Consider the following 25860-nt stretch of genomic DNA (forward strand, 5'->3'; position numbering starts at 1 on the left):
AGTATTGCCAACCAAATCTTGAAACTTGAGAGATTATACTTATTCTCAAATCTCAAACATAAATTAATACTATAAACAAATCAAATTTATTTTCTTGTTGCAAGAAAAATACAAATGACTTTACACTAGAAGCAAACCAAAATTCAATTACTCATCATTCAAATTTATTCCTAAATCACAACATATAGGCAAAAACAATATTCTAGCTCACTTTTCATGCAAAAACAAAGAAAATAAAATTTTGCATTTTCATAAAATGGAACACACAACCCACTAAAAGACAGGCTGGAAGGATCCAAACACAAACCCCACCTCCTCTATTATTTCTAATTTGTCCCTCCCCATAAAACTTTTTTCATTTCTATTATATTTTTTAATCTCAAAAAAAAAAAAAAATCTCAAAAAAAAGTAGTTAAATGGGAACAAAAAAAAAAAGAAAAAAAAAGGATTCTTATGTTCTTCCCCTTTCTTTCCTCTCTCTCTCTTCCTTCTTCCCTCCACTTTTCTTTCCTTTTCCTTGCTGCCACTGCTAAGCATCTTTAATCTTTACCTCCCCACTACTTTTGTTATCTTTCCCAAATTTTTCTCCTTTTTTTTTCTAACTCATCTGGGTTTTTTTTCTCTATTTTTCTGAGCTCATAATTTCTGGTATATATGTCTATCTTCCTAAGTTAAACTCAGTTTTTCTCTCTCTCTAACTCTCTTCCACTTATATTCTTCCTTTTGTTCTTTTGCTTAGTTTAGCATTTGTTCATTTGATCATAAAGTTTCTATCTTTATTCTCAATTGAGTAGTTTTTTATTTTTTTTTTTCACTTCAATTGTGCTAAAATTTGACCCTAGTTAAAAAAGATTTCATCTTTGTTTATAACCCAGAAAAATTAGAGAGAATTTCTCTCTTTAAATTTCTGGGTTTTGCTTCTTTTTTAATTTTACTCAATAACCAGATTTGTTCCCCAAAGTAGAGTTTAATTTATTCAATCATGTTTCATCCTCTTCTTTAAGAAACTGTACCTAAAAAGTGCAAAAAATTCTTAGCTTGTCATCTAATATTGTTTTGGGTTTTTGTGAATTAGTGCTGATTCAATGGGTCTATGTCATGCAAAACCCATTGAAATCCCAGAAAATAGGTTAGAAAGTGAGGTAATTGATGGTGAAATTCAACCTATATCATCAAATAATGGAAGTGGGAAAACCCCAAAATTCCCATTTTATAGCCCAAGTCCATTACCAAGTGCATTTAAGAATTCTCCAGCAAATTCTAGTGTTACATCAACTCCTCTAAGGTTCTTTAAGCGCCCATTTCCTCCTCCATCTCCGGCAAAGCACATTCGGGCCTTGTTGGCCCGGAGACATGGGTCAGTTAAACCCAATGAAGCCTCAATCCCTGAAGGGAGTGAATGTGATATTGGATTGGATAAGAATTTTGGTTTTTCCAAACAATTTGCACATCATTATGAGCTTGGTGAAGAAGTAGGGAGAGGACATTTTGGGTATACTTGTTCTGGTAAAGGGAAGAAGGGAAGTTTGAAGGGACTAGATGTTGCTATCAAAGTCATCCCCAAAGCAAAGGTTGTATACAATCTCCTTTTTTTTGTTGATGAAATTTTTGATTGATTTGTGTTGATTATGTTACTTTTATGTGTTTGTTTGTTTGATTATGAGTATGGATTTATGTGTCAAATTGAGGTTCATGTGCTGCAAAGTTATTGATCTAATTGCTTGTTAGAAGTGTGAATTGTTGGTGTTTAAGAATTTCTGATGTTGGACACTTTTGTGCTAGGTGATTGTTTGATTCTTTGCTTCTTTTTATGGTTTGATTTGCTTAAGTATTAGTATGCTAGATGCCAGATGACTTGATGTTGATGATGTTTTGAGGATCTATCTATAATTTGCATATTTGATCTCAAAGAAGGTGGCACACTCCATAAGTTTCTTGTTGAATGGAATTTACACTAAGGACAATTCTGCTATCATGTTAACTTTGTAGCAATTGCACGAATACCCTACAATTACTTGCTTTTTTTTTTTTTTGAATACTATATACATGGGACCTTAAGTCAGTCTGACTAGTAACTGCTCATAATCATGATTGTTCGTTTACCTTTTTAGTTGGTAGTAGTAAAATTTGTCTCTTGAGATTAAATTACTTAGGACCTTGTGTAAAGTGGCCTACTTGTTGTTGTCTCATGAATATTGTTCTGTTTCTGACAGATGACGACGGCCATTGCAATTGAGGATGTTAGAAGAGAAGTTAAAATATTACGGGCACTTACGGGACATAAGAATCTTGTGCAGTTCTATGAGGCTTATGAAGATGATGAGAATGTTTATGTTGTGATGGAGTAAGTTACTATGTTGTCTTGAACTCTCTAATATGAGCTCTCATGTTATACAATGTAATTGGCTTCATTCGAATGGGCCACTGCTACGGTTTCATACATGACACGACTATATACTGGTTGGGGCGAATAGAGAGGCAATTACTTACCTTCAGTATATATGCAAATGGAAGATCCTATGTAGTCTGGGCGTCATATCAAGGATATGATGTGACATGAAATTAGAGCTTAGTGTACTGGATAAAAATTGATGCTTGTTATGCTTTCTTTGGAAATCTGAGATGTCCGGTTGTGCAATATGTCTTTTCTTCAAGTGGGGTGTTAAGCTGCCGGGTCCAATGCCAATGGCAATGATATGGGATTTCTCTGCATCATTCTCTTTATTGGCCCCATTCTCTAAATATTTTCCAAATCCTTATGTTGTTAATTATATGAAGTAGTCTCAACTTGTTCCTCTACTTCTCGTGCGTGTAATTTTTGGCTCACCATGTCCTTTGTTGGATCTTGTAGGCTGTGCCAAGGTGGTGAGTTGTTGGATCGCATACTTTCAAGGTATGGATAAACCATTTGACCTTCAACTTATATTGAGAGTTTAAGACGTGTATTACAAAGCAACTTAAATGACTGTTATTGCCTTATGATCATTAGAGGTGGAAAGTACTCGGAAGAAGACGCAAAAGCTGTCATGGTCCAGATTTTAAGTGTGGTTGCCTACTGCCATCTTCAAGGTGTAGTTCATCGAGATCTTAAACCTGAGGTAATGAGCTCTTGGATTTTTGACTAGTTGCGAGTATTGGTAGCCGCTAGACCCCCCCCCCCAAACCAATTATGTGTCTGACATGTTTAGTAGACAAATTGATGATATTTGTTCTCAGTACTGATTTTTTTCCTTCATCTTAATTCTCAATGCTTTCTTCCAGAATTTTCTTTTTACTTCCAAAGACGATAACTCCCCTCTAAAGGCTATTGACTTCGGGTTGTCTGACTATGTAAAGCCAGGTAACTCCACTACTTATGGATGTCTCTGTTTATTGCACAGTGAATAGTGCCTTTATGCATGTCTATGTCTGTGCAGATGAAAGATTAAATGACATCGTAGGAAGTGCTTATTATGTAGCCCCTGAAGTTCTTCACAGAGCCTATGGGACTGAGGCAGATATGTGGAGCATCGGTGTAATTGCTTATATTCTTCTATGTGGAAGCCGTCCCTTCTGGGCTCGCACGGAATCTGGAATTTTCCGAGCTGTTTTGAAGGCCGACCCTAGTTTTGATGAGGCCCCTTGGCCTACTTTAACACCAGAGGCGATCGACTTTGTCAAGAGACTGTTGAACAAGGATTACCGAAAGAGATTAACGGCTGCTCAGGCACTTAGTAAGTCCTAGATTATTTGTTGTGAGGGGGGTGGGGAGGGGAGGTGTTCTTTTCATGTAGAATTGGCATGGTTTGCTTTTATGTGACTTTTGTAAGCTAAATTGCTAGCGTTCTGTTCCCCAATAACTTAGTGCCTAAATTTTTTCTAGGTCATCCGTGGCTTTATGGTTTTCACCAGGACATCAAAATTCCTCAGGATATGATAGTTTACAGGCTTGTAAGAGCTTATATATGCTCGTCCTCCTTACGGAAAGCAGCTCTGGGGGTAGGTCAATGCATTTAGTTTTCCCCCTTTATTTAGTGGAACTTCAGTATCAGTGAACTTTTTTGAAACAAAATTCCTCTGATTCAATTTATTTTTAATTGATTTTCGCTACTTGCTGTTTATAGGCTCTTGCGAAGACATTAACAGTGCCTCAGCTAGCTTATCTAAAGGAGCAGTTTCAGATGCTATCTCCAAGCAAAAACGGTTACATATCAATGCAAAATTTTAAGACAGTAAGTTTAACTTGTTATTATCAATTTATTCACTTTTATTCTAAGGCCTTCCCAAGTCCTAACTCTGCTGGAACTAATAGGCTGCATTGAGGATTGCTACGGATGCTATGAAGGATTCTCGAGCTATGGAATATGTCAATCTGGTTCGTGCTATTTCATTCATCTGTAACTTACTTGTATTGCGCTTTTATTCATATCTATTGCTTTTGCGTCGTAAGAATAAAAATGACTTATACTCTGTTTGGATAGCAATCATAGAGGGAAAGCGAGGGGAGGGAAGGAAAGGGAATGGAGAGGGATAATTGAGCTTGCATCTTCCTTCCAAATCTTTCCAACATTGGATGGATTTGCTTTACAGTGAGGGGAACGAAAGTGAATCTTTCCAATTCTCTTCCCTTCCCTTTCCTTTCCTTCGCTTTACCTTCCCCCCATGTTGTATTCTTCCCTTCCTTGCAAATTGTTCTATCCAAACACACTCTTGAAGTAGCTAATGTGTTGCGCAGGTTAGCTCAATCCAGTACAGAAAGATGGATTTTGAAGAATATTGTGCTGCTGCCACAAGTGTGCATCAATTAGAAGCAATGGATACCTGGGAGCAACATGCACGGCGTGCTTACGAGCTGTTTGAGAAGGATGGCAACAGACCAATAATGATTGAAGAACTGGCCTCGGTATTCTTCTTTTTTTTTTTTTTTTTTGCTTTCATATACTCGTGGCCCTGAAGCTTTAACAAATAATGGAATGTTATCCTGGCATTTCTATGAATACTTAGAGGTGGCTTATGACTCAAACTCATAGGGGTATTAACTTAGAATCATGTATTTCCACCAGGAACTTGGACTTAGTCCATCAGTGCCCGTGCATGTGGTTCTTCAAGATTGGATCAGACACTCTGACGGGAAGCTTAGTTTTCTCGGGTTTGTTAGACTTCTACATGGAGTCTCTTCTCGCACATTTCAGAAGGCATAACCAGTTATAGGAACACTTCTATGGTGCGAGTTTCTAATTACTCGGTGGCCAAAAATTCTCTTGGCGAAGCATCTTTCCTTAAGATGAAAGGTTCCCATACACGGAAGCTCAGCTACAGAGGGTCACATAAAGTTAACCCTAATAATATCTGACCACTAACGAGCCTCCGCAAGCTCCCGCATTATTTAAGTCTTTTCTCCCCCCTCCTCGCTCCCCTCCCCCCCTTTTTGCCTTTTTTCTCAAAGAATCATATAAATGTTTCCTCTAGTGTTAGTGTTTGTTGGTGCTGAAAGGTAGAAAAATGTACAGATGAGACTTTAGATTTCTAGAGTAGTGAACTGCTGGAAGTGAAAATCAAGGTTTTGTTATAATTTTATGCACATGTTTTTCTCAATAATTGGGGGAAAAATGTTTCTGATTAAATCAGTAGCAAAAATGAACATGATGTAATGAGATTCTGGCTATTTTTTCTGGTTCATACTGATAGTACATAACTTGGTCCAAAATTGTCCTCATTTGCTTAGCTGTGGGCGACTATTGTATAACAAGCTATATACATTGAAGCAACTGTGTCATGAATTGTCCTCATGTGCTGCGTTGACAGTTTAACACACTTAGCAACATTATCAATTTTTATACTATTATGAATATTTGATGATATGTGCATTATTTGGTTTCAACCACTTATGCATGTCAGCATAAAATAGGTTTCATAGTGGGTTGACCCAATTTCTAGTTGAATGGGTATGTCAGCCACCTAAAATTCTAACAACTAAGAGGAAAAAAAAAAAAAAAAAGTTTCATTATGTAGTGTAGTGTAACAAGCAAAAAGAATAAGGAAAGATTAAATTAGGACATCTCAAGAAAGCTAACATATTCTAAAGGATTGAAGGGACACTGGTTTTTTTAAGTCATAGAGATTAGTTAAAGTAGTAATTTCTATCAAAAATAAAACACACTAAAGAGGTTATGTTATATATTTGGTATGGAAGTAGGCCAACATTTCTATTGGTAAATAGGGGGTTTTCAAATCCACGGCTAGGTACTTATAACTTCGAGGGTTGTAATTGCTAATCTTATTAGGTACATCTTTGTTTTGTCTCAGTAAAGTCTTTGAGTGGCATGTTTCGGTCCTTTTCCCCATTACTTAGAAAAAGTGAGCCATTGGGTTCCTATAGCTTAGAGTTGGGCACAGGTTAAGGGGGCCTTGTGCCGTATCAAGCTAGTCATAGAACAAGTCGTGGAAAATCGTGCACTCTTAAATTCCAAAAGACGGTCCATATAATGTCGGGATTTTGTTTAGGACCTACTAAGCTGTTAGAGCCCAAAACAAGCCAAGTTTGTTGAGTAAAGTACACAATGAAATCCACGACAAACATAGAATGTCATATCTGATGAAATATGACATGAGAATTAGGATACTACTTGAATATCATTATCATTGATACAAATAGCAGCTACATACATTAAAATCAGGGTAGTAGTAGTACTATATCAAGTATATCCTTATCAAGGTAACAAAATGGTCATTTTGCTGATTTTATTACATCAAAGAGATATACACAGTATTCATGAGCATTTTCCAGGATGTCTAAGGAGTGAGCAAATTAGCAAACATTACATTGCTGAATAACCAAGAGTTAATCATTCTTAAAAAGAAACAAAATTTGAAAACAAAATCGAAAAAGAAGCGACATACTAGTATATAAACACCACTTGAAGATTGGTCCATTGCTCAATTGACGTATAGGTTGTGTTTTGGGCGATATCAATGTATTCCTTTAAAAAAAAAATACACAAGATAACTTAGCATACAAATTTTCTCCACGATGATGTAAAAGTGTATTCTTTACTACTAACTCATGAAGAATAGAGTATTTTGTAAGGCAAATTAAAGGAGGTCACAAACTATACACATCACTTGGGAGGATATAATCAGGATTAATGCTCTCTAACTCACTCTCAATGAGTAGCAAATGAAGGCGTTTAACAGCCCTCTTAGTTAAGTAAATCTGCAAACCGAAGCACATTTTTAGGGCTATTTTTATGAGATTTTTCAATCCCATATTTTTGCATGAAAATACTACAAAACTAGACTATTTACTATTTACTTGGAAGAGGAGAAGAAATATATATGAACATATATATATATATAATATGGTTAAACAATAGGGTTAGTCTTCTCACTTATGAGTTATGATTCATATAAATACCACACTTAAATGGTGGTAGTATTAACAAACTCCATCACACAATTCACACAAAAGGGATGAATGTTGCTAAAATTTCATTTTTTTTCTCTCTAATATCAAATAGTACGTGAATCCTAATTTTTGTCACTTGTTATGGGACTAAAGGAAAGTGCGTTGTTGCATATATTTTTCTATCCCTGAGTGGCAGCATGATTTGCATGATTATGAGTTCATGATGTTTTTAAACAGGAAGTGAAATCTTATTAGATTTGTTCTAATATTTTAAATATTTTTTTATAATTTTTATTGATTTGTAATTAAGAATATATACGGTTAAGTTAGGCATCAACAATCATGAAAGTCAAATTATATATATTAAAAACAACTAGATATAATATATTTCCTTTTCCATTTTTTGTTTGGTTCATAATGAGTGGAAAAGTTTTTCCGATTGTGGAAAATTAGAGATGCGCTTAAATATCACGTTTGATTAGAGATTACTTGAAGTAAATCCCTGAAAATTGACGTAAACATTGGAGTGTTTGGTAGGAAGATTTTACAGGAAAGAAAGCAAGTGATGAAAGAAATTTGGGAGAAAAGAGTTTATTTTCCTTCCTTTTAAAGCAAACATGTTGGACATGTTTCGTATTTTTTTTATTATTCGATTTCTCTAAAACCTAATAAAGCAAATATGTTGATTATAAAATGAGAAGGTATTGTGTCAGACCGTTCGATCATAATCTTTGGTCGGACGACTTTCAATTGGTTTCAAAAAAAATTCAGTTGGTTTCAATTTTTGTTCAGTTGGTTTCAATTTTTTTTCAACTGATTTCAATTTTTGTTCAGTTGGTTTCAAAAAAAATTCAGGTGGATGCCTTTTAAGTTCAGTTACTTATCTTATTGTTTCATTTTACGTGTTTTATTCTAACTGAAAACAAAACTTAAGTAAATGAAATAAAATAATAAGTTCTAAATGAAAGCAACTTACTTCTAAATGAAAGTAAGTTACTTCTATGTCTTAACCTCTTCTCTCTCTTTCCTCATCCACAAAATTTCCAACTTCAATTTGCTCCAATTGCTAAACCTCTTGCCGGTAAAAAGCTCTGCAAACGCACATACAAACTTATTCGTAGAGGTATAATTTTCATCTTTCTTGTAGTTTTTTTTTACTGATTTTCTTGAATTTTAGAATTGTAATTATAATTTGTTTGATTGTTTCAGCTGCTGAACATAAATGATGAAGCTGTGGAGCAGCGTATGATGGAGGTTGGTTTAGTTGTGGGGGTTTTGGAGGAGAGAGAAAGTGAGGGCTTTGGAGAGGAGAGAGAGAGGAGGGTAGTGAAAGGGGTTTTGGGGAAGATGGGTTTTGAGAAAGGAGTGTAAGTTGGAGAGTGTAAGAGTAATGACTTGAATGGTGCCTTGAAGGTGTTTGGTAGAATGCGTGAAAAAGGAATGACATAAGGCTGACTTTGAATGCACATAACTCTCAATCTATAAATGATTTTGATGTTATTCAAATTGGAGGTGATAGCTTGTTCCAAGAGCTTTCCAACGATATGTCATATGCCCAACTCCGCTGAGAAACGAGAAAGTTATAACAGTTTTACAAAGAACTGACGAAATTGTTTTCGTCCTGCGCTCTGCCCGGGCAGGTCGGGCGGATCTCGCCCGGTCGGGCGCGCAAGCATTTCAGGAGAGCTGGGTTCCGCCCCGGTCCGGCGGATTTCGCCCGGGCGGGTCGGCGAATTACGCGGAAAACGCGTTTTGAGCCGCAGGGTATAAATAGGTTATTTTTATCTAGGTTTTATACTACGAAAAACACTCTGTTCTCTTTGTAATCTGGTTTTTCCTCACATAATAAAATATTCTCTCCCTCTCTGCCGTTGACGTAGCCAAATTGGTGAACCACATAAATCTGTTGTCTGATTTTATTGCTTTTGAGTTCATTATTTGTTTCTCTCTCACGTCCGTTATAACATAGAGAGATTTGAAGATGTGAGAGTTGCCATTGATGATGTTTTTTGAAGGGGTTTTAATGAACTTGGGCCAGCCCGTCTGACCCAAACATTGGGTCAAACGGTCTGACATAATACTTTCACTTATACAATTAAATTGCCAAGATAACTGATTAGCAAAGCCTCGACACTGCTTCGAATCAGGTGCTTCCTTCTCATATTTTTTGCACATTTTATATTTCCTCATCATATTACATTGAATTATTTAAATAGAATAATACAATTGAATTATTTAAATAGAATAATACAAATTTAATTTGGCCCACTTCATCGGTAATAATACAAAACTTTGAGTATTATTTAATATGAAAATTTGTCAAAAACCACCTTTTATAATCACTTTTTTGTGAGAAACCACCTTTTAAAAAAATTTGGTTAATTAGCCACCTTTTTTGTTCTTTTTTGTTGTTGGAAGCCACCACTTGTCGGAATCCGGCATTGACCTTGATTTTTCGGCGTTGACCATCAGATTTTCGCCATTTTTTCCCCTTTATCTTTCTCCCCCCTCCCCCCTCGCATCCCCGACAACCCCCCTCCTCCCTCGCAACCCGCCGGCAAACACCCCCACGACCGTCCCCACCCTCCCAGCCCTAAGCCCATCATCTCCCTCGCATCCCCGACATCTTAGGTGGAAGAAATGGCGAAAATCTGGAAAAAAATGGCGAAAATTTGATGGTCAACGTCGGAAAATCAAGGTCAACGCCGGATTCCGACAAGTGGTGGCTTCCAACAAAAAAAAAAAAAGAACCAAAAAGGTGGCTAATTAACCAATTTTTTTTAAAGGTGGTTTCTTACAAAAAAGTGATTATAAAAGGTGGTTTCTGATAAATTTTCCTATTTAATATAGCAAACTTTACAGCTTAATTTGTAGATTATTCAAAACCAAATGTAACCTGCTAAACATGCATACTAAGATATGTGTCATTGCTTTATTGATGGTAAAAAAATTTAAGTCTAATTAAAACATAACTTTTTTTCTTTTTTATCCTTGCCCTCCAACCTTTTCCTCTTTCTCCCTCCTCCCCCATCCTTGCCTACTGGGAAACCACCCCCTTCCCCATCCAACCTTATTTTCCTTCCTTTTAAAGCAAACATGTTTGCTATATTAAATAATACTCAAAAATTTGTATTAGTATGGACGAAATGGCTAAAGTTTGTATTTTTTTAAATTAAGTAAATCCTTTTATATTATGCTTATTTGGATAAAGTATGTGACAAATGTGCAAAGCACGCTCCTTAGAGCACCTAAAAATTTGCACCTCGTTAATATAAATATAACAACTATGCGTCCTATATCACATGTCTTCTTATATTTAAAAACCAAAAACCCGAAGCAAGCAATTACTCCAAATACAAAATTTAACTTTAGTCTCTAGATATTGTACATTATGAGAGACAAATTAAAAAGGAAAAATTAACATGAATAATCTTAACTTTATCCTATTTTTTCAAAATAATCCAAATTTTGGATTATTAAAGAACAAGAATCCCAATCGTGGGGGAACCTTTTCAAAATAGTCCAAAATTTTGTTGCCTATACAAATCCATTTCAAGTATAATATATAAAAAATTAACCGTTCAGATTATTTTGAAAAGACACCGCTAAAATTGTCATTATTCTAGAATAATCCAAAATGAGATTGTCATGAGAAGACATATTTTTTAAGGAAAAGGTGGAGATTTAGGAGGTCCTACGTACGAGGAGTATTCATAAAATATTATGGACAAGAATAGAATTTAAAGCAGGAGAGTTACAAGTATCAAACATAAAGGAGGAATTAACTAATTAAGTAACCAACATTGGCAATCCCATCAGAGACCTGATTTACTTCTCTGTAAATATGGCGTATACTCTAGGTTGAAAGTGGAGAGAAGATTCCAGATATCTTCTATGATATTCTCAATTTGTCACGGGGCTTTCCAAATACCTTGGATGGAGTTAACATTAATAAGTTGTTGGTTGTTGCGTTCCATTATGATGTTTTAGATGCCTTTTTATTCATCTAGAAGGATACCTCGTTGTAGAGCGGTAGCTTCTGCTATGAAAATTGATGTTGATGCAAGATTGGAAGCGCAGGCCTTGATTGTCTTTCCTTGAGTATCTCGAATGACTCCGGTCTCCAGTACTGAAGATCTAGAGCGAACCGAGCCATCAAAATCGAGTTTGAAGAAAGGATGTGGATTGAGGAGGTGACTCCCATGCAACAAGAATGTAGTTGTTAATGAAAAGATATATGAGAGTTAGACGTTATTCTTTTGGACTTATTTTTAGTTCAGTTGCGTTCCATTCAATTAATTCAATTCGATTCAATTAATTTCAGTTCGATTCAATTAATTTCAGTTCAGTCAGATCTATTTCATTCCAATTACACTCGGTTCAGAAAAGGGTGTTAGTGTCAATTTTGTCAATTAAAAATGATATGGGTACAAAACTACCAATCTAGAAGTTAATAGAATCGAATCTATAGAACCTCACTCAAAGCAAATTCAATGATCTTTCACACTGTTGTCTAAGGTACTAACAGGTGACAGTGAAGTGTCTCTCTCTCTCCTCTGCAAAACTCCGAAAATGGGTAACTCCAAATATCAAACTTTACGACCCAAATCAAAACTCTCAAAACCGATCTTGATCCTTGCACTTTCAATATCCTTCGTTTCACTCTTATTCCTCTTTTCATCTTTCAATTCTACAACTGGGTTTTCTTTCTCTTCTCCTAAAATCATCCACCATGTCTTCAATGAATCCGCCATTGATAAAACTCAAAAGTTCTTGTATTGGGGTTACAGAATTGATTGCCCTGGTCATCATTGTGACACTTGTGCTGGTTTAGGTCACCAGGAATCCAGCCTTCGTTGCGCCCTTGAAGAGGCCTTGTTTCTTCAAAGGTTAATTTCTAATCTTTTTTGGAAATTTTGATTTCATTTTTCATTAGAATTTGGAGTTTTTTCTGGGTTTTTTTTGGGTGTTTGTGGGTTTGGTTGAATCAAATATGGGATGATATTTTATTGTTTTAGGATCTGATGATTGTTTTGTGTTTGAAGAATGAGTTTCTTACTTTGTTTTGATTTTAAACTGTTATATTAATGTAGGTTGTTTGTGGTTTTGTGGTGCATTATTGATTTTGATATGAGTGGGAGTTTGGAGTGTGCAAAAATGGGGGTGAATGCATTGCTTTCTTTTTTTTGAGAGGTTTTTGTAGTTTAATATATGGGATCTGAATCTTTGAATTTCCAGGTTTATTGAATTGACTGTGAATTGAAGAGTTTTTATGGTGGAGTTTAATGGTATGAGGTAATTTTGGAGTTATTCACTATATACTCGGGTGTAACTAGAGCATGGTACACCCCCTCGCATTATCCTGCGTCACATGAGCACATGGATGTGCACATAGACGGAGAGTGCGAGAGGGTGATGTACACCTGGGTGTAGGATGCAAATTGTAGTAAATAGTAATAGTATCAATGTGGTTTTAATCAAGCTTCAGAAACTATGTGTGTTTCCGTTGGCTGCTCGTGAATTCCTTGGGAAATAAAGGAAAAACGTGAGACAATAATCCACATTGTTGAAAATCATAGAAGATGTTGTAACTGTGTAGATTCCTGGTAACTTAGCATGAATTGTTGAGGCAATAGATGGTTGCATGTCTGGCTTTGTGGTACTTCAATTATTATGTGTATTGCTTGCTGCTTTTATCAATCCGACCATTGCTGTCTCAAAATTGAGGGAACTCAATGTGATTGATAATATTCTAGTCTGTTCTTTTTTTGTCGGTTATCATTTTATGTCATGTATAACTTTAGTCACCTTTTTTTTCTGTTCTTTCTCCTGGTTGACCTGTCGTTATTTCTTTTCTTTTTCTAAAGAACAAATGTTATTTGATCTATCGAGTATTGTCAAATTTGTGATACCATGATTTCTGTTTATTTACGCTGCAGGACTTTAGTGATGCCTGCTCGGATGTGTATCAACCCAATACACAACAAGAAAGGGATGTTGCATCAAGAAAGTCAAGCAAGTTCAGATGAGGGGTAAGTTTTTATCTCAGAGGGCTCCATATAGCATGCTTTTGATTCATTTGCAGAACTCTGTTTTTAAATATTAGCTCTAAGATCCTCACTTGCCTTCCTCACTTGTCTGGAAAGGCAAACCTGTTTTTATGGTCAGCACTCATCAGGTTGTGATGGTAACTGCAACCAATCTTGCTTCAGGGGAATCTAAACCTGTTTGCGATGTCTTCTAGATGGATGGCTACCTCCTGTGCTATGGATTCTTTGTACGACTTGGACCTTATATCCAACAAGATACCTGTGATTTTGGACAATTCAGAAATGTGGCACCAGGTTTTATCAACTGGTATGAAACTGGGCGCCAGAGGTGTAGCTCACGTGAAAAGAATTAGCCGAGTTGAACTCAAGGAGGATCCTCAATATGCAAACCTCTTGCTTATAAATCGAACTGCAAGTCCTTTAGCATGGTACTAAGACTTAAATTCTGAATTCTTTCTATGTGTAAAATCTGTTAAATTACTGTGATGTTTTTTTTTTTTTTTTGTATCTTTTGCTATTCTTCTGTAATTTCTTTTAGTGGCATCTATGTGGAATTTAATTGTGTTATTATTGCTTTCTGGAAGAAATGCAGGTTTGTGGAATGCAAGGATAGGTTGAACCATAGTGCTGTTGCTTTGCCATATACTTTTCTTCCATCAATGGCAGCCAAGAAACTTAGAGAGGCTGCGGATAAGGTATGCATAAGTTCCTTGTTTAATTTCCCTACTGTTGCTGGCTGTCCATGGTTACATTATGATAAAACTTGATACAATTGCTTATTGGGGTCAAATTGCTTTGTTGTGGTCTTTGTGGACCGAGTTCTGTTGAATATCAAGTGTTGCTCCTTTATAGTGGTTGATATTGCTTGAATGAATTTCATCTCAACATCCTTCCCCGCAAGTTCTATCCGAAAGTGGGAGACTCGTGCATCCCCTTTTTTTTCTAATGCTGGGAAGATTTTTTCTTCAACTTTCACGCTACACACTATGGGTTTGAGTGCTGTGTGTGGCTTCTCTACTCTGATCAATCAATAGAAGAGTGGATTAGAGTGGTTTTGAGGCTTAACATGACAGAGCTGCCCCCAATCATTATGTTTGTGGTCTTTGTAATTACTCTAAGAGTTCTTGTTAAATATTGTTTTTAAGAACAATTGTTGTTTTGTAAGGAGAACATACATAAATCCACAAGGAGGTTTGGTGAATGATTATACGTTTGAATCATTGCTAGGCTTCAACTCAACCACAGATAAAGGATGTACTCACTCGTGACTCATGATGGAGAGTTTTTTTCTAAAAAATAAAAAAAAAAAATCAAAAGAATTAAAGTAAACAAAGTCGCTGAATTAAAGAGAGAAGGAACACTCGAAATTCTGGTAACCATAATCCACAGTTAGGGTCTTAAATTCTCAAATGTCAATTCTCTCTTGGAAAAGCTTAAGAGTAATGAAGACCTAAACGAAACCTCTTTATACTTAGAAGGTATTAGGAAAGTTTTGAGCTCCACAGATTGAGCGGATAGTATACTGCTTCCCTGCTTCGAGAGCTACCAAAATTTGCATGGTGAACAGGCTGTGGGCAACTTAACTTTATGTGCTAAATTGTTGCTCATTAACGATGCTTACATGATTTACTCTTCTCTTTACTCTTCAGTCATGGCTGGCTTGCTAATCCCCAACTTTCGCCACTCAAAGGCAACTCCATCATGTAAGAATTTAACTAGAAAGCTAAGAGAATTGCCAGGAAAGCTTAAATTTAGTAACCAGAAGATGGATTTGTAAATAGAAGTCCTAATATAATCTATTTATTTGTAGAAGTGTAAAAGGTAAGTATTAGGAAGGTTTTGGTGTCCTAAAACCCCTAATTGGTTGTCTCAAAACAGCAAACTTAGGCAATCAGAGTGGCCATGTTCACATAGAGTAGGACACAGACATCCCTTGAGTAGGCTGTTTCACTACAGAGTTGCTTGCCTCTTTGACTTTGTGCCATACCTAATGTTGAGCTCCACAAGTTAGGAGCAGAGGCTGCTTCGCTCCTATGAAAGCTGCTGTCACTTGTGGTGAACAGGTTAGGCTACGTTGGCTTTTCAAGCTAAATGTCTGCTCATTAACGAAACTGATGTGAACTAATCATGGCTAAGGCGTTTGTTGTTGTTACGCTGATAGATTAATCAGTGTAACAACAAATTTAGCTTGAAAAATTTAGGGAATATACACTGTTGAGTGATAAATTAATGAAATTGCCTAGGAGTCGCAACAACTAATAAATTTGTTGTTACACTGATAATTTTGTTGTTAGACTGATAATTTTGTTGTTACACTTCATATACTCCCTCTAGTTTTTTTTACTTGCTACATTGCTTTTTGCACGGTTTTCAAGATGTTTTCAACCCTTAATACCTCTTATTCCTTTTAAGTAAAAATTATAAAATTTTGATACTGTGAATCTACATATCAAGACAAATCTAACTAACACTACACATGACTACATTTTTTGCTTATAAAAAAATCAAAATAATCGGTCAAAGTTGGTAATAGGATTTCCCAAATCAGAAACGTAGCAAGTAAAAAAAACAGAGGGAGTATAAAATTATTTGTATCTTTCTTCTCTCTTTTTATGCATATAATAGGAAGCTGTACCTTATCAATTGAAATGTACAGATAAAAGCAATGCTTGGTGACTATGATGCTATACATGTCCGCCGGGGTGATATACTAAAAAAGAGGACAGATAGATTTGGTGTTGTGAGGAGCCGACATCCTCATGTCGAGAGAGATACAAGGCCGGAGTGTATTCTTCAAAGAATATCGAAATGGGTCCAACCTGGACGAACCCTTTTTATTGCGTCAAACGAGAGAAAACCTGGATATTTTTCACCCCTTGGTGTCAGGTATCATGTTCTTCTTTAGCTTTCTCCGACAAATTCGTAGTATATCTTGTGTGGATAGAAACATGTGTTTTCTCGCTCTTCAGTCTCTTGTACTACTATATTTAGACTGTCTATATGGTTTATATTAAATGATGTGTTCACGACACGGCGTCTGTGCGTATTTGGTTTGTGACTTTTGATCTTTCTTTAAATTTGAGGAAGACTAGTTTCCTGGACATTTGTAAGTTGTTTTGACTAATATACCTTCATGGTTTCCAAAGCCTGACTACCATCATGGAGTATGTATGTAATTATCTTGTTGTTTTATTAATGAAGAGTGTGGCTAATATGTATTTCTCTGCCCATTTGAGATGAATGTTCTCTAAAACGAACTTTTGCTCTTTCCTATTTTCAGGTATAGATTGGCATATTCATCAAACTACAGTAGCATCGTGGATCCTGTGGTTGAGAATAACTACCAGTTGTTTATGATAGATAGGCTCATTATGATGGGAGCAAAAACGTTCATCAGTACTTTCAAGAGTGATGATGGAGAACTTAGTCTGAGTGATGATCCAAAGAAAAATACCGGGGGATGGATGAAAGTTGTTCGTACTGATAGTTGCTGAAGGAAGGCGAATCATTCTCAGTATGTTCTACGCTCTTGGAGACGAAAATATAACTGATACTGTGCAGGCTTGCTCCAACATCGACGACCACGAGTTTTTGCATGACAATGGATGGATCTAATATGCAAGTGAATTAGGGGCTCCTATCCTAAGTTTCCCCTTATAAAATTTTGTATGTCGTAATGTGATGCCATTGTAAATTTAGAATTTCTCATTTAGATCATGATTCATGTATGGTAAAAATAGCTCCAGCTCAACATTGCCAATTGGCAACATTTTTTCTTTAGCGCGCAAAATATTTTGTGATATCATGTAAGTCAAAAGTTAAAGCAGGAGATGTCAATATAATACATCAACATCATTTCCTCTATCCTGAATTCTCTTGATTGTGTTGAGCAAATTGTTTCCTGTGCCATTTATTTGGTAGGTAGTAGATAGTAATTTGTGGGTGATAATGGTAATAAATATGTAGAAAATTTTGTGAAGAATATTTTGTGCCAGTGTTCATGACCATTACCAAAAACTTCTTTCTCTTATGAATTTTTATTATCATTCAGCCATTATCATTATAAACGTGGTATTGAGCGGTAAAGAAAGTTTTTTTTGGATAAAAAAGCATATTTGAAGAGGAAATTGCATTGCCATGAATATTGGCATGAAACTTTTTGCTCTAAATTACATAAACTCATACCATTATAGACGTGAAGTACTAACTACCAAAAGGGTTGTTAAGAGTTTAAAATTTAGGGTGCGTTTTCTCACCATAACAATTAGTTTCAAATTTGAGAAGTTCAGATAAATTTAAACACTTTATAAAATACTACATCCCTTTCTTTTTAAGCGTAACATTTCTTTTATAAAAAGTTTTAGCACCCTCAAAATAAAAACTTTTGTTTGCCTTTTTTTTTAAACCACTACGTTTCGAGTTACGGTTTAATTTGTTTGATTGAAAATAGTCCCAAACTTTTTCCCTTTAAATTCTTTGGTACTTGTGCACTATTACTGTTTTGCACTTAAAAGAAAACTGTTGAAATAAGTTTCAGGAATGTCTAATAAATTTAGTTTCAAACTTTAGATGAATTTAACAAAAATAAGGTGAAATAAACTTCATTAACCATCTAAAAAGTTTTTATTTTAGGTCCATTTTTATTACTATCAAAAGATAAATTATACTCACTCCCTTCTATACTTACCATCAAAAGACAAATTTTTGGATTAGTACAAATGATGTGGTATTACTTTAGAGATTTGTACCAATCCAAAAATTTGTTTCCCATATATTTCATTAAAATAGAGAATTTCAACGAATTTGTGAGAGTAGTAAATAATTGACCCACATTTCTTTTTCTTCAAAAGCTTTGCCAAACATCGTCTCCAACACTGCTGATTACTCCAAAAGCTTCAAGCTTTGTGATTCTCATGCCTTTCTAGAAATTGGGTAATCTCTTTTTATATTTATTTTATGTATTTTTAGTTTCGCCTCTTTTCTTTTTGGGTTTATTAGAATTTGTTTACATTTTTGATACAAACATCATCCCTTATTATAATTTTGTACTTCATGTTAAAGTTTCTTTGTTTGAAGCAGATAATTTGTTCAGTTAATCTATGAGCTAATTAGACAACGGAAAAGATGAATCCTTTTTTGTTCTCTGTACTTTTTATTGTGTGTTCATAACACGGGAAGATCAAGTAATCGAAGAATTTAATTTGATACCACTTAAAATTAGTAGTAAAACTAACATTATTGAGTGATATTGATGCTATTCATGGCTATTTGTGACGGAATTTATGTGATTGTGACTAGAAAGGGCTACTTTTCTTGATAGTTTTTTTTAAGCTGATGATGGGAATGAAGAGTAAAGTTTTGGGGAGGAGAATAAGGTTATAACTTTCAAAACTAGGTTTTTGCGTGAATAGGAATCTCGGTCATGGCGTGCAAGCATGCGACATGATGTCGGATTTAGACTGGTTGTATCAGTGGTGAATAGTAGTTTTAGTGAATTGGTTGGCTTGGATGAAGATGTGCTTAATGTTGGGGTTATTTCTTCATAAGGTGGAAGAGCCTAATTTATTTGGGCTAATGATGTTGGTTATCCATGTGGGTTATGAGTCTTAACCGATATGAGAAGGTGTGGATTCTCTTGGAAGCTTTGGGGACTCAAATAAGGGTTTATGGTTTATGAATGAGGTATGCTAGAAATGAGTAGAAGACTTACAAAAAAAAGCTAGAGAGGTGAAGAGAGAGAAGCAAAGTCGTAGGTGTGCGTACCCCATAATTTGATGTTAGGAATTGTACATCCAAACGAACTTGGATTGTCACCAAATTTTGGGAGGTTGTTCCTACATCCCATCCAAGAGCTTCATTTTCAATGGTTGGATCGTCGATCCAAGCTCCCGAAGTCTGATTTCAGCACGGTAATATTTATCTTGTTTTTCCAATATTTGGTGAGACTTGTGAAGACTTGTAGTGCCAAGGGAAAGGTAGTTCCTTGAAGATTGTGTATGCCTCTAGTTGATTCTAGAGAATACTAGATTGTTTTACTCATTAATTATTGATTAATTATGGTGCTCATGGGCCGTGGATGTTTCCCCGTATCGGGGTTTTACAACGTATATTGCTTGTCTTCATGATTCTTGATATTTGTGTGTGTGGGCTGTTTGGTTGTGTGTGTTTGTGCTTAACTGTTCTCTTGGTAGATTAATTGGCTGGTAGTGTTGAATTCTCATCTAACAACATAAAAGGGGAAAAGTGTGTTGTTGCTTCCGCTTGTATTTGTGTCTCTTTTCCTAACACTTAAATGTCATTGCCTGCACAAAGTCGAAGTTACTTTGAGAAACTTGAACCTCAGACGAACATGAAATCAACCTGAACCATACTTCTATATGCAGTTATCGTGCATTGTGTATAGTCTTTGATGAAGTTTGTGAACAGCTCTAAATTAATATGAGACCAAATATGAACATATCCCGATTACCTGAATTACGAGCATATCAGCATGTTAGATGCATTTAATATTCTATCTATAATTCTAATGAAAAGGAAGGTCTCTTGTTGCTTCATTTTCATATTGGCATACATGATGTTTGCTTCAGAGATGATGAGAAGTGTTTTGACATTGGCGAAAGATAGTTGATACAGCGCAGCTTGTTCAAATTCTGATCACTTTTACGCGAGAAAGGGGGACAACTCAAGCTTTTGGAAAAAGCAAACAGAACCCAAGCACAGAAGAGTCTTCGAGCGAGGAATGAAAGATCATTGAGTTGTTTAAATTTCTACGATGTTTTTATCAAAGGTTCTGAGTAGAGCACTGTTGAGGAGGGATTTTTCATCTTCTAAGTCATTATATATGACAAGCATGGAGGACAAACTTAATATTCAGAAGGGGGCAAACATAGTAGGTGCTTTGCCAAGGAGCTTGTTGTTTGTAGGCACTGCATCCGGGGAAGATGTAGCAACCAGCGGCAGCTATTGCAATGAATGGAGGGCCCAGCAGCTTCTCATGGCTGACAAGTGAGTGGACAAACTAGATTCTGTTTTAAGTTCCCCAAAATGGGTTCTTCGGTGAAATATGGTAATCCAGTGCTAGTAGTTCATTCCATCACCACATTTTGATGCATACATGTTTTTCTTCACTCCTTTCTTAGAATGTTTGTCCATTATATTATATGATCAATGATGTCATGATTATGATAATTAACTCTGAAGAAATTTCTGACCCGGAAGTCAAAGCCTCATTATTTTCCTGGTTAAGAGATGTTGCATATAATGATTAAAAAAGACACACCTCTTCTTTTCTTTCAGTTCAAAATCCACTGGCTTGTCATGAAACATTGCTAATCATGTTTTAGACAATGCTGAATAATCTTGTTAGTTCAGTCTGCTGTCACTTCGGTTTCAAAATCTTCTAGTAATCTTCATAAGGGTAGTTGTAGCTTGTAACTTGTAAGTTTATCCTTTTCTGCTTTCACCCTGATCAAGAGTTATGTTGTGGCTACAATTTAGGAAAGGGTAATTTGTTTGGACTTTGGACACTTACTGCTAATTGAAACTACCTTTTTCATACCAACATTACTTATGGCACAACTTTCATTCTATCGTTTCAAAGTTATGGTTCTTTCAATGAGTAAGCTAATGACTCTTCCTGCCTTCCATTCTTTGATCAATCTATATCTACACTGTCATATACAAAAGGTGCTGCCTTGCACGTAGTGCTTTCACTTGGTTGCTGACTCGACTCACTGTACTGCCTTTTCTTTTAACTTGAAAAGAATATAATCTGATGAGAAAGGTGTGATCTATACCCTAATTCAAATATTCAATAGTAGAATTGATGTTTTCTAAATTAAAGTTATATAAGTAATAGGGAGAAACCAAGGGAGAGATATATCTGACGCAAACTATATATTGTTTAATGTACAAATCAATCTTCAAATTCAATTGTCAGGAACTTCTGTCTTTCCTTCTTTCTCTCTTCTCTTGGAGTATCACTGTATTACATCATCATAACCTTCAGTATATATAATTACAGTCCAATTGTTTTAATTTCTCATCTATTTCTCTCTTCTTGAAGATGTAATTAGCATCCCGTGCATCACAAAGGACCAAAAACTAGTTACTCATTCTGGATTCTATACATAGCTATTATATTCTTAGGCATACTACTTATTCTAAAAATTCCCACCTCTTTCTTCCAGTTGTGAAATTGAAAGAATCGAAATGACGAGGAGAAATGTAGTTATGAATGTGCTGAGCTCTTCCCCTTTTGTGCACGGGAAACTGAAAGGAGCTGTATGTCCTCATTATGCATGCGCTTTACAAACTCGTCACTACAGTTCCCTATGCAATGGTGAATTCCCCAAATATAAGAACAAGGTATGTAGGGTTTAAGTTTGTACACTATTTGACCCTATAAGAATGGGCTATGCTTAATTGGACTCCTTGAGATCATGAGCTTTGTTATCCGGTAGTTGCTTAACATGTATTCTATTTCAGTGCAGCTGCTGGAAAGGATACCAAAATATGTGAAGATAGTAGAAGTGGGTCCCAGGGATGGCCTCCAAAATGAGAAAAACATTGTACCTACTGATGTAAAAATTGAGTTGATAAAGATGCTTGCATCTTCTGGTCTGCCTGTTGTTGAGGCGACTAGTTTCGTGTCACCTAAGTGGGTTCCTCAAGTAAGAAAATTTTCACTGATCCAGTTTGTTGAGATAATTCCTTATTGAGGTTTCTTATCTGATGTACTTTTTCTCTAATCATCGTTTTACTTATTTATTACAGCTTGCAGATGCAAAGTTTGTAATTCAAGCTGTTCAAAATGTACAAGGTAGTAGGTTTCCTGTATTAACTCCTAATCTTAAGGTAGCCTTTTTTCTGGGTGTGCAGACAAATTTCAGTGTGATGAGTTAAGAGTACACTTGACAGTGATATTTCATTATCCCATTTAAACAGGGTCTAGAAGCAGCTGTTGCAGCAGGTGCCAAGGAAGTAGCAGTGTTTGCTTCAGCTTCAGAGTCCTTCTCAAAATCGAATATTAATTGCACTGTTGAAGAGAGTCTCGCCCGATATCGCGATGTTGCTAGTGCTGCAGAAAAGCTCTCCTTACCTGTCCGTGGGTGCGTGTTGTCGTTATGATTTATATAAGCATTTTCCTTATAAAGATTTCATGAGATTAAGTAGCTGTTTGGTAGACATGGGGAGTAGAAGTATTCATGAAATTTTAATTTACGAAAATTAAATGCCATAATCAAATGCATGGGATTTCCAAAAAATTGTTTCCTTAGCAACGGGGAAAGTGACCTCCAATAGGAATCTCTATTTACCTAGGGGGGATTAGGTAAGCAACTTCCTACATTTTGTGGGAAGTGGAAATTCCTAGGAAGTTTGACTTCCTACATTTTGTGGGAAGTGGAAATTCCTAGGAAGTTTGACTTCCCCCATATCACCATTTTTTGGTCAACAAAACAACTCACCTACCTTGCATTTCCTTGGAAGTTTCACTTTCCCATGTTTTCTTATGTTAACCAAACATACACTAAGCTTGTGCTTATCATGACCCTTTTTGTTTCATGTGATGGATGGTCATGGCTACATAAGTAAAATGTTGACATGTGAGCCTTGTTATTTAACAATCTTCTTCTTTGTCATCTCTCCAAAGTTGTCTTTGTCATTTTTTGATAATATGGCGTTGCATTTTTGTGGACATCTATAAATTATTGTTTTGTTTGTAATTACATTGTGCAAATGCATTCCATAAATTATTGCTTTTTCTAATGAACTTAAAGATGTGTTTACTCTGGCAAATCTGTCCTGTTTTGTTTTGTAAAACAAACACTAGCACTTACTCAAACAGCCCAACCAAGCTCTGGAAGCTATGAATTTACAGTCTTGCGCTTACTCCAACAGCCCAACCAAGCTCTGGAAGCTATGAATTTACAGCCTTGCGCTTACTCAAACAGCCCAACCAAGCTCTGGAAGCTATGAATTCCTTGCGCTTCTAAATGAGGAAGTTCTCAGAAAACTGCATGGGAAGTAATGAAGTATACAGTGGAAGATAAACTAATGTGCTATCTATGTGCTTTCTCCTATCCCTGACATCCTTAAAATTGATAGAGAGACCACCACAAGGCTGAAGGGTGCTATCTTTTCTTCACTTCTGATTATGGGGTTGCATATTCTCTTGTTGCACTATAAATTATTTGGTATTAGACGCAAAGTTTGGCTTGTTCAGGTCCTATTCTGGTTCATGCTGGAATGTATAGTTCTGTTTGGAGAAAGATGCTGGAACAAAATTTCCTGTATCTCTGTAGCAGTTTTTGTGATTTGCCTGTGATTGTCGTTAAGAAAGGTGTGAGGGTCTTCGATGATCAAGAATCTGAGATGTTTCTTGCAAATCTGGACCCTGATTTATGCAGTTTGCAAGATTTATCAAGAAATGTCCTTTTATCTAGGAAGGAAATTTGTGCTTGTTTCTTTTCTTATGTTCCTACAATTACATCATGTATTAATGCGTATTCTAGCTATGGATGGTGCTGATACTTGAAAACTTCTCACAGATATATATCGTGTGTTGTGGGGTGCCCAATTGAAGGAGCAGTTTCACCATCTCAAGTAGCATATGTTGCTAAAGAGCTATCTAATATAGGCTGTTACGAGATCTCTCTTGGTGATACTATAGGAATTGGAACTCCAGGTAGCCTTCTGTTTCTAAAGCCCCATTTTGATGATTTTCTTTGATTAATGTGCCATCAATCATCATGCTACATTTTAAATTCATGATTTGTTTATTGAATTTGTCTCCTCTAAATCTCTCCTCCATCACAGTCTGCTTTGTCGGCATCTAAGACATATAGGAGGATAGATACTGACTGGCGACTGCTGATATATTCTCATTGATGAATTTCTTGATCAGGTCCTTTTTTTTCTAGTATTCTCCCAAGTCCATTATCTATTGTTAGTTCTCTATTAGTCCAGTAGTGGCTCCTTGACGGTGGTCTTAGGTAGACTTCATATCAGCCGTTGTTAGGCTCTAATCCTTATAAAATTTCCTCAGACCCTTGGCTGTGGCTAAGATCAAAAGTTGATGATGGTTTCTTGTGTTATTTGCTAAACACAGAGCGTCAGAAACAATTTTCTGAGGAAGCACTAAAAAATCTTTCATGTTATAAGCACTACTTTTTTCTTTTCTTTTTTGAGTCATCAATCTGTTAATCTTTTCTCTTCTCTATTCAGGTACTGTTATTCCAATGCTTGAAGCTGTTATTGATGTTGTCCCTGTTGAGAAGCTCGCGGTGCATTTTCATGACACATATGGGCAAGCTCTCTCAAATATTCTCCTTTCTCTCCAAGTAAGAAATTCTTTGACATTGGTTTTCTGGTTGATATATCGTTGTTTTAAGAAAAAGAGCTTCGATTTTCTAGTAGTTGCAACATTTCTTTGTCAAAGTCAAACTATACAAACATAGACCATATACTTTCAGTAAATGAGAATATATGATCTTGTTAGATTCGTCTTGATAAGTACTTTAAAATATATCTTTCTACAATTATAATTAGAATGTAAGTTAAGAAGAAATTAATGGTAAAAGTTGTTAGCTGGAGACCGGAAAACAAACTATGCAATTGAAAAAAGACAGTATTTTATATCATGAATTTAGAATTTTTTTTGACAGACTAACTTTTTTTTTTTTTTTGACGGATTTTGACAGACTAACTTCATTAGCTTAACAATGCCTCAACCCTGCCTCAAACGAGAATAAATAAATTTGTTGTGCTTTGTTTGCAGATGGGTATCAGTACAGTGGATTCATCTATTGCTGGTCTTGGTGGCTGTCCATATGCCAAGGGTGCAACTGGTAATGTAGCCACCGAAGATGTTGTTTATATGCTAAATGGACTTGGCGTAGAGACTAATGTGGACTTGCAAAAGCTCTTGTTGGCCGGAGATTTCATCAGTAAGCATCTTAGCCGAGCATCTGGGTCAAAGGCCGCTACTGCCTTGAGTAAAACGCTTATTCATTCATCGAAGCTGTGAGAAACATACAGTTATCTAACTGTAAGCTATTTATACCTTCTCTTGGTTTGTTCTCTGCATTTTGGAAAATTTCTTCACTACCTGGAATAAATTCATGTTATCCCTCATTTGATTAGCACTACTACTTGGAGTCTCTTGTTTATATTCCATATTGTGGTGATTGTAATAGCAAAGAATTTGTTGTTCGAAGTACTTTCATTTGTTTCCCTGCCCTGCATGAGAAAATACAGTACACGTATCGCTGTATAGGATGACGGATGAGTAGAAGAAGTATTAGCGATAGCGGCGTACGGTGTATGGAGTACCTTTGCCATTGTGTTATAACCAAAGCAAGCATGGAAAATGCACCAGAACCCCCAACTCCTAATTAGCAGGGTTTTCAACTCCAAACATAAAGC

General features: G+C 35.9%; 3 protein-coding genes across 5 annotated transcripts; all 3 read left to right on the forward strand.

Annotated features, from left to right (window-relative positions):
* The first annotated feature begins 201 nt into the window (after positions 1-201).
* On the forward strand, positions 202-5658 carry LOC104889509 (CDPK-related kinase 7). Its single transcript, XM_010674747.4, has 11 exons — positions 202-1571; positions 2214-2344; positions 2852-2893; positions 2990-3098; positions 3262-3340; positions 3417-3713; positions 3863-3978; positions 4104-4211; positions 4292-4354; positions 4715-4882; positions 5043-5658. The coding sequence occupies exons 1-11, from the start codon at positions 1086-1088 to the stop codon at positions 5178-5180; spliced, it is 1737 nt and encodes a 578-aa protein (XP_010673049.1). The 5' UTR covers positions 202-1085; the 3' UTR covers positions 5181-5658.
* Positions 5659-11848: 6190 nt separating this feature from the next.
* On the forward strand, positions 11849-17298 carry LOC104889510 (hypothetical protein). The gene is made up of 6 exons (XM_010674749.4): positions 11849-12273; positions 13324-13416; positions 13629-13862; positions 14027-14129; positions 16091-16320; positions 16715-17298. Exons 1-6 carry the CDS (start codon positions 11957-11959, stop codon positions 16926-16928), a joined length of 1191 nt encoding a protein of 396 aa, XP_010673051.2. The 5' UTR covers positions 11849-11956; the 3' UTR covers positions 16929-17298.
* An 898-nt stretch (positions 17299-18196) lies between these two features.
* On the forward strand, positions 18197-25654 carry LOC104889511 (hydroxymethylglutaryl-CoA lyase, mitochondrial). Of its 3 annotated transcripts, none has more exons than XM_010674750.4 (9): positions 18197-18366; positions 20022-20439; positions 21624-21801; positions 21927-22106; positions 22210-22290; positions 22381-22544; positions 23985-24121; positions 24661-24776; positions 25214-25654. In XM_010674750.4, exons 2-9 carry the CDS (start codon positions 20207-20209, stop codon positions 25460-25462), a joined length of 1338 nt encoding a protein of 445 aa, XP_010673052.2. In that variant the 5' UTR covers positions 18197-18366; positions 20022-20206; the 3' UTR covers positions 25463-25654. The 3 variants fall into 3 exon arrangements, with proteins under 3 accessions (XP_010673052.2, XP_048495918.1, XP_048495919.1); XM_048639961.2 differs by lacking the exon at positions 18197-18366 and adding an exon at positions 18437-19343; XM_048639962.2 differs by lacking the exon at positions 18197-18366 and having other exon boundaries at positions 20358-20500.
* Positions 25655-25860: the final 206 nt, after the last annotated feature.

The sequence above is a fragment of the Beta vulgaris genome, chromosome 3, assembly GCF_026745355.1.
Source record: "Beta vulgaris subsp. vulgaris cultivar EL10 chromosome 3, EL10.2, whole genome shotgun sequence".
NCBI lineage: Eukaryota > Viridiplantae > Streptophyta > Magnoliopsida > Caryophyllales > Amaranthaceae > Beta > Beta vulgaris.